This window comes from Sinocyclocheilus grahami, unplaced genomic scaffold (assembly GCF_001515645.1).
Source record: "Sinocyclocheilus grahami isolate Dianchi unplaced genomic scaffold, SAMN03320097.WGS_v1.1 scaffold1452.1, whole genome shotgun sequence".
Taxonomy (NCBI): Eukaryota; Metazoa; Chordata; class Actinopteri; order Cypriniformes; family Cyprinidae; genus Sinocyclocheilus; species Sinocyclocheilus grahami.
Genome location: NW_015506631.1, coordinates 165,115 through 174,561, shown reverse-complemented (window position 1 = coordinate 174,561; position 9,447 = coordinate 165,115). Strand labels below are relative to the sequence as shown.

The window sequence follows — 9,447 nt, the reverse complement described above, 5'->3', positions numbered from 1 at the left end:
TAAAAGCATCATATGACCCCTTTAAGGTGCCCAACTATGTCCTCCAGATGCGTTTCTAAGAATTTAATGCAAATAATTTTCTAAGTAGCCAGGACATCTAAGAAACTAAAATAACATTTTTGTTTCACACACTTGTCTCGCACACATACACAAATAGATTTCCTGTTATCTCTCAACTTATAAAAAAACTCAGTCTCTGAGTGCTTCAGTATGCTTGTCTAAAGAATACTCTTTAGTACAGTGAGGCAAATAATATTAATGTTTCAGATAGAATTAAAATTTCCTCCACACTTGTTAAACTTCAACTGCCTTTTGTTCCAATTATTGGTCCAAAATAGCACTGTAAGCTAGAGACCTGCCCGTAAAAATATATGTTATTTTCTCCCACCCGCAATATTCAAGTTTTGTCCCACTCCCGCCCACAAAAGTCCGCAGGTAAACGTATAGGCTAAGTAGATTTACTTTCACTGCTTCCTCCTGTCACGGTGCTTCTATGTGGAGTCGAGGAACGCGGAGACGAGGGAGAGTCATGAAGAACAGTCTTTATCCAAACAGGGGTAACACAGGGCAGGCAGGAACACACACAGAGCACATAGTATAGACAACACTGGACAAAGGAATCAAGGAACAGACAACACTGACGTGTGGGAACTTGGGAGGAGGACGGACACCCGGGAGGGGGCCGGAAGACAGAGTCCATGGTGGAGACGACGGGGGGGGCCAGGGAAGAGACAGGAGGGACTTGGAGCAGGCGGAGCCAGGTGGGACCCAGGCCACAGCCGTAAAGGTGACCCTCGGTGGAGCTGACGGAGGGTGGAGGAAGGGCTGACTCCAGGGGGCCGACCGACGGCGGCGGAGCAGGTGGCGGAGGAACCCGAGGTGAAGACGGAGAGCCGATGAGCCAGGGTGACGAGGAGGATCCAGAGGACCACGGCGGAACAGATGGCTCAGGCGACCGATGCGGAGGCGGGGATCCGAAGGGCCGCGGTGGAGGCGGAGCGACAGAGAACCGAGGAGGAGCCTGACAGTGCCGGAGGGACGAGGCACAGCCGGAGGAATGGAGTCGCGAGGCGACGGATGGTTGATGACAGACCAAGGCGGAGCCAGAGGGACGAGGGTTGCATCTTTGAATGGCTTCCAAAAAGTCACCAGGGTTTTAAGAATATTTTTGTTGATGCACTCTACTTTGTCATACTGCTTATTTTCCAACAGAATTGTTGCAATGTCACCATGCTGTTGAAACATGGAAACATCTTGTTTCCACTGACTGCTTTAGAGACCTACTTGGCTTCACTTGCAGGCCAGAATATTTGAAGTAGGTGACTAGTTTTTTCACGTCTTTCAGAAGATGGCCAACTTCTGGGGTTTTGTCCATCACAGCGGACAAGAATGCATGTAAAAGAATGATGTTGAGTATGTGAGCGCTACAGTTCAGTCTCATGAAACCGCGTAGAGCTGCTATCATGTTCCCTCCTCTGTCAGTGACACAGACAAGTTTCATTGCCTGTGAACTATCTATTCCAAATACTCTTCAGATTTTGAAATAGTAAAGCTCGACCGTTTAAAATATTGTCTAAATATATTTTCTTTCTGTTGTTTGATACATTTATTTAATGAATTAATTTTTTTCATTATGTTTAGTAATAAGAATATTTAAATTCAGAATATTTTAGTAAATATCAGTAAATGTTTACTAGTTGGCATGCACACAATTTAGTTACCGTGGTGTGGGCTGATGAAGATTACCTTTATTCACTGTGAAACGTTAGATAATGTTTCTTTGCCATGTCGCTTGTAATAACAGATTTATCCAGATTATATTTTATTGCTTGATGCATTTTTTGTGTAACATTTGGTGAGAACACAGCATCAGATCTGAAAGTGCTGGATCTGAAGATGATCTACTTACTGTGATTGGTTTTTGTATGCCTGTGTAGACAAGATGATTGAATGAAACGCTTCCCACATGCAGTGCAGTGATACGGTTTCTCTCCAGTGTGGATCCTCTCATGTCTTTTTAGGTCTCCTGAATCACTGAATCTCTTGTTGCAGTGCGAACACATATACGGTTTCTCTCCAGTGTGGATCCTCTCATGTCTTTTTAGGTCTCCTGAATCACTGAATCTCTTGTTGCAGTGCGAACACATATACGGTTTCTCTCCAGTGTGGATCCTCTCATGTCTTTTTAGGTCTCCTGAATCACTGAATCTCTTGTTGCAGTGCGAACACATATACGGTTTCTCTCCAGTGTGGATCCTCTCATGTCTTTTTAGGTCTCCTGAATCACTGAATCTCTTGTTGCAGTGCGAACACATATACGGTTTCTCTCCAGTGTGAATCCTCTCATGTGTTTTCAGATGTGCTGACCGACTGAATCTCTTGTCACAGTGTGAACACTTGTACTGTTTCTCTCCAGTGTGAATGTTCATATGCCCCATAAGGTTTCCTTTTAGTGCAAAACTCTTCCCGCACTGATCACATATGTATGGTTTCTCTCCAGTGTGAATCCTCTCATGTGTTTTCAGATTTGCTGACTGACTGAATCTTTTGTCACAGTGTGAACACTTATAAGGTTTCTCTCCAGTGTGGATCCTCTCATGTGTTTTCAGGTCTCCTGACTTGTTGAATATCTTGTTGCAGTGTGAACACCTATAAGGTTTTTCTCCAGTGTGAATCCTCTCATGCTGTTTTAAACGGGTCGCTGAAGTAAAAGTCTTTTCACACTCAAAGCACATGTACTCTCTCATACCAGTATATATTTTCTGATGTTCTTTCAAAATTTGTATACATGAAAAACTCTTTCCACACAAATAACATGAATGTGGCTTCTCCTTTGTAAGAACTCTTAGGTGTGTCATCAGGTTTGAAGCCCTCAAAAACGTTTTGCCGCATTGATCACATGTGTGCGATTTTTCTCCAGTGTGGATGTTCATGTGTATCTTAAGGCTTGATGATTGTGCAAAACTCTTCACGCATTGATCCCAAGTGAACGTATTCTCTCCAGTATGAGCTCTCATGTGAACATCAAGGTTATATTTGCTTGTCAAACTTTTTCCACACTGAGTGCAGGTTCTTCTTTTCTTTAAATCTTTCTGTTTGGTTTGAGAGCAACTCAAAGTTTTTTCTCCAGTTTTGGCATGATTTTTCTCAACTTCACTCAATTCCTCGTTCTCCTCACTTTCTTCAATAAACTCTAAAAGAAAAAAAAAGACAGTTAATATGTCAGTAACTTGGGGGGGCGGCTATGTGAAAGTACATACAAGTGAACCCTGGTGTAACAGTGTAAACTAAATTTTGTTCCTTTTGATGCAATTTTATAAACTACACTTCCCTGAAACTTTTCATGAATGAGGTACATTGATCATTGATCAATATCATTTTAAAAACAGACACAAATCCCATGTTTCTATAAGGAGAACTATTAAATATGTTTCATCAACTACAACATTATCTAACATACTTTTTGTTGAAAGAAAAGTGTCCCTCATTATTTGCTGCTCCATCTATATTTTTCAACAGCTCTAAGGCAGTGGTGGACGACGTACATAAGCCAAGTACTCGAATAAAAGTACAGATACGTATAATATAATATTACTCCAGTAAAAGTATGAAGTACACCTTTTCAATCTTACTCGAGTGAAAGTAAAAAAGTTATTGATTTTTAATGTATACTTAATGTCTTAATACTTAAGTAAAAAGTATATACTGCTTGATGATATTGCATGTACATCTGCATTTTGTGGTTTACTATGAGGAGTTACGTCACAATCTTTTCACTCCGAGTTGCATTTCGGGAAGGCGCAGCCATATTAGCAGGATACGCTATCCGTTCCTATGGTTACTTCTCATTCTCAATACGGATAACTGCTTAACTTTTTTGTTGTTGTTGTTGTTTTTGCCTTTAATTTAAACATTTATTCATTCTTCACTGTATCGTTTGCAGGGATGGGAAGTTATTTGATCACATCGCATGATAATTTATTTAGTTTTCTCTTAAGTTTTTGATGAATATGCTTTACAATGTTGATGTAATCAGTGGTGGACAGTAACAAAGTAGTTTTACTTCGTTACTGTACTTTAGTACATTTTTCAAGTATCTGTACTTTACTGGAGTAGTTTTATTTCGAGTAACTTTTACTTTACTACATTCCAAAGCATAAGATTGTACTTTTTACTTCACTACATTTCATAAAACTTATTGTTACTCCTTATAATATATCACGTGCGCCGAGACGCAGAAGCGGTGTCTGATTCATGAACGAACAGATTATTTTTATTGAAACCATTAAATCGGTTCGCAAATCGCACCAAACAATTCATTCACGAATTAGAATGATCCAATTGCAGCTGTTCTCGAGTCGACAACTCACTGATTCAAATTATCCGTTTAGTGCGAGTCTCCAATGAACTGAATTCACAAGAACCACACGCACGACTGATGCTGCTGTAAGTTACTAATGTCGAATTTTAGGATTAATTATTGTAACTGAAAATCATATTTAGGTCAAAGCTGTCATTTGTTTGTGAACTAAATCTGCTGTAAAGGGTGATCTGTTTAAGCCCACTGAAATGCTTGAATGCAGACACATTAACATCAGAGTCTATGTTTTAGGTCAAAAAGCGCCGCTTTTCTTTTGCGAATGTGCCGAATCTGCTGATGTAATTACAACCGCTAATGATTGAGAAAGAGAGGGTGAGGCCGGGGGAGAGCTGAGCTCTCGTGCCTCCGTTGGTAAAAAAAAATTAGCCAATCACCATCGAGTGTTCACTTATAGCGCTGAGGAATTTTGAGAAAAGAAAATTCGCAAGGGAGGCTAGCCTCCCTTCTGATATCAACCAATCATCATAGAGACGTAAATTACGTGATATTAGTTTGAACATCTCCCGCTGCGCTGATAATGTACCAAGTACTAATGATGAGTAGCGATATTGAATATTTCATTGCCAACAGATTTACAAAGCTGTCATTCAAACAGTATATATACAAATAAAAAAAAGGGGGAAACACGCCTAACTGGATATAAGCTACAGCAGTCGGCTTAATTAAATGGCACAACAGCCAGCTCTCTTTTAACACAGACTTTTAAGAAGGGAAGGATGTTTGCTTCAAGTGATAGGCCAGGTAAGTGAAATAAAATTAACTTGCTGTATGTGTATCGTTTTCTGACTAAAAGCAACCAAAAAGCCATTGTAAAGTGGTTAAGCAAATAATAATAATAATAATAATAATAATAATTCGCAGGGATCGCAGACCGGGATCACATCCACCCGGAACTGCTTCCCTTTACAACAGTGAGCGCAAGCTACATTAAAGTGATTATTACGTTTTGAATATGGATATTTTTCTTACAAAAACGCATCGATTCGCTACAGAAGGCCTTTGGTCACCCCCCCCCGGAGCCATGCGAGACACTTTTTTTTATGGATGGCCACTTTTTATTTAACTTGTTTTGGACTGAAGCATGCAACACCCGCTGAGTGCCATGAAACAGCTTGAAAGACCAAAGACAATTTTTAATATAACTCCGACTGGATTCGTCTCAAAGAAGAAAGTCATATACACCTAGGATGACTTGAGGGTAATTTATGGGCTAATTTAAATTTTTGGGTGAACTAACACTTTCATGTATTTGTTTAAAAGTCACTTTAAACCATCATCGAGTGCTTGTAATAACTTCCGATTGGGACCTATAAATGACTTTGATTATAATAGGCAGACTCTTTGTATGTCATCAACATCCTTTATTGTTATAACATTCTGCATACAAAACACGTACAGAAATTAAAGCAGCATTGAAAGGGCCCTTGCACTAGGGCTGGGCGATATGGCCAAAAAATTATCACTATATATATATTTTTTCATATCAGTTGATATCGATAATTATCACGATAAATGTACATTTTTATTTCTTTCAAGTTTAAAGGCAGATTTTTTGCTCCAATGCGAAAGTTTTAAACTATTCTTTATGGTCAGAACATGACAAACACATCATTTTTGAATTCTTTCCACTTTTCCAGTCATTTTTCCTTAACAAAATAAATATCTCAATTGAAAAAAATTATTTCTTAGTTCTGCATGTTCTAGTAATGAGTAATAGTTTCAAATCAAGAAACACGTTTGTGTTGCCTGATAATATTAATAGGCCTATAGCATTTTTTTTGTCTCTTAGAAATAAACATTTGATAGTAGCTTGAGTTAGGATGCAGATGTAGATTTATGTTCATTATCAGAATTAGTAATATCTGTAAAAAATTGTAGCAATCTCATGTATCGTTTTCTGACTAAAAGCAACCAAAAAGCCATTGTAAAGTGGTTAAGCAAATAATAATAATAATAATAATAATAATAATTCGCAGGGATCGCAGACCGGGATCACATCCACCCGGAACTGCTTCCCTTTACAACAGTGAGCGCAAGCTACATTAAAGTGATTATTACGTTTTGAATATGGATATTTTTCTTACAAAAACGCATCGATTCGCTACAGAAGGCCTTTGGTCACCCCCCCCCGGAGCCATGCGAGACACTTTTTTTTATGGATGGCCACTTTTTATTTAACTTGTTTTGGACTGAAGCATGCAACACCCGCTGAGTGCCATGAAACAGCTTGAAAGACCAAAGACAATTTTTAATATAACTCCGACTGGATTCGTCTCAAAGAAGAAAGTCATATACACCTAGGATGACTTGAGGGTAATTTATGGGCTAATTTAAATTTTTGGGTGAACTAACACTTTCATGTATTTGTTTAAAAGTCACTTTAAACCATCATCGAGTGCTTGTAATAACTTCCGATTGGGACCTATAAATGACTTTGATTATAATAGGCAGACTCTTTGTATGTCATCAACATCCTTTATTGTTATAACATTCTGCATACAAAACACGTACAGAAATTAAAGCAGCATTGAAAGGGCCCTTGCACTAGGGCTGGGCGATATGGCCAAAAAATTATCACTATATATATATTTTTTCATATCAGTTGATATCGATAATTATCACGATAAATGTACATTTTTATTTCTTTCAAGTTTAAAGGCAGATTTTTTGCTCCAATGCGAAAGTTTTAAACTATTCTTTATGGTCAGAACATGACAAACACATCATTTTTGAATTCTTTCCACTTTTCCAGTCATTTTTCCTTAACAAAATAAATATCTCAATTGAAAAAAATTATTTCTTAGTTCTGCATGTTCTAGTAATGAGTAATAGTTTCAAATCAAGAAACACGTTTGTGTTGCCTGATAATATTAATAGGCCTATAGCATTTTTTTTGTCTCTTAGAAATAAACATTTGATAGTAGCTTGAGTTAGGATGCAGATGTAGATTTATGTTCATTATCAGAATTAGTAATATCTGTAAAAAATTGTAGCAATCTCAATTTTTATATGGTGAAATGTAATTATTCTGACTGTTTGAGGTGTTTTTTTTTAACCATTGGTCTTCCATAGCATACATTTAGATCATGATAAATGTCAAAGTCATTTATATGTGCCAAACATCCTGCTGCCAGCTGGTGGCACTATGACTATAACTGAATATTGATGTGTAGATGCTTTCAGGCCAGAACCTTTATCAAACATGTGAAGTTTGGTGCAGACTGAATAAAGTATGTTTGAGTTGGTGTAAAACATGACATTTCCTGTTGCCAGCAGGTGGTGCTGTGATAATAACAGAATAATGACATATATAAGTTTTCAGGGCAGGACTTTTATCAAACATGCAAAGTTTGGTGCAGATCAGACATTGCATGTTTAAGTTAGTGTAAAACAAGTAATGTTCTGTTACCAGCAGGTGGCGCTATGATTATAATGGAATATTGGTCTTTAGATGTGTTCAGCCAGGACTCTCATTGAACGATCGGACATTGTATGCCTGAGTTACAACAACTTCTATTTCCATGGCGAAACATTGAACTTTGTCAGGCCGCCATCGACACACCCTTTAACAAAAACTCAAGATTGTCGCAATTTAACATCGTTTAGCGTTTAGATTTGACTGACCAATTATAATGTTGCTGTCATTAAATCTCTAGAAGTGCGTTACAGCATAAAACATGTTACTTCTTGCTGCCAGCAGGTGGTGCTATGACAATAACTGAATATGAGCATGTAGATCTCTTCAGGTCAGGAGTCTTATCAAACATGTGAAGTGTGGAGCAGATCGGACATTTTATGCCTGAGTTATTAACAACTTCCTGTTTCATGGTGAAACATTGAAATTTGTCAGGTCGCCATGGACACGCCCTTTAACAAAAACTCAAGATCTTCGCAATTTAACATCACAAAGGGCTTTAGATTAGACTGACCAAATTTGGTGTTGATCTGATAAAATCTCTAGGAGGAGTTCATTAATAACGCCTGAAAAAGCCAAAAATGACAAAATTTGCTGAGAAAATTAAAAAGTAACAGACTTCCTGTTGGGTTTCGGATTTTGCTCTTAGAGACTTTTTGTAGACATTGTTCTGTTACATGTGTGTACCAATTGTCATACATGTACATGAAACATAGCTTGAGGCGGACTCCGTTGGAAGTTTATAGGTGGCGCTATCAAGCCATTTTGCAACACCCACTTCTGAAACCTGTATCAGATGTAAATTTTCGCCAATTCTGATGCGTGTGCAAAGTTTCATGAATTTGAGCATGTTTAGGCCCTCAAAAATGTGATTCATTTTGGAGAAGAAGCGGAATAATAATAATAAACAGAGCAATTCCAAGAGGGTCCTCGCACCATTGACTCTACACTGGCCAAAACTCGCGTTTGGAACATCAGTGGCAAATCCTTTAAATGAAAACGTACTTACGTGAGTCAGAACTGCCGGCATTTGTTTTTGAGTACCATAGGTACGGGACAGGACACAGGGTTTTGGGGGGGGGGATGATATTCACATCATTTTGTAGCAAAAACTCTAGGCTAGCACATCCAGTTCTCAAAAGTCTTGTGAACAAATGTTCTGTATGTGTTTTACGGCCTTATTTCAGTGACTTAATTTTAGTTTTTCACTTACCACGCATAAAGGTAGTTGTTTACTCAAAAACACAATCACGTAAGCTACATTCATGCTGCTCATGTATTATTGTAGCACAGTTTGTGCTGGTTACAGTGTAGACTTGTGCCGGTATTCGGTAATGCGATATATCACGGTAATGAATATGCACGATATTGTTATCGTGGGCACTTCTAAATACTGTGAATAATTATATATATAACAAATTATTCAGAATTTTGAATGCATTTTAAGAATACTTTTCCCATCAACTGGTCAAAATGCGCAACACCGCTGTATGCTGTGTGAAAGACTTGTGGGCACTCTGATGTAAACAAGCGCGGACTAGAAGCACATGGCGGACCATGTGAGAGACGCTCTGGATGAAAGCGCACTTTCACTCGCTGACAGCAGATGGCGCTAAACTGCAGAAATAATAATAATAATAATAATAATAAT

At 38.3% G+C, this 9,447-nt stretch overlaps 1 protein-coding gene across 1 annotated transcript in view; it reads right to left on the bottom strand.

Moving 5' to 3' along the window:
- Nucleotides 1-1,697: 1,697 nt before the first annotated feature.
- The window catches only part of LOC107570391 (zinc finger protein 501-like), a 9,288-nt gene continuing 1,538 nt past the window's right edge, over nucleotides 1,698-9,447 (bottom strand). The window contains exons 3-4 of the mRNA XM_016256621.1: nucleotides 2,508-3,193; nucleotides 1,698-2,423 (exon numbers count right to left, since the gene is read on the bottom strand). Of these exons, the coding sequence (XP_016112107.1) occupies nucleotides 1,902-2,423; nucleotides 2,508-3,193 (1,208 nt within the window). The 3' untranslated portion in view covers nucleotides 1,698-1,901. The remainder of the gene's footprint in view (nucleotides 2,424-2,507; nucleotides 3,194-9,447) is intronic.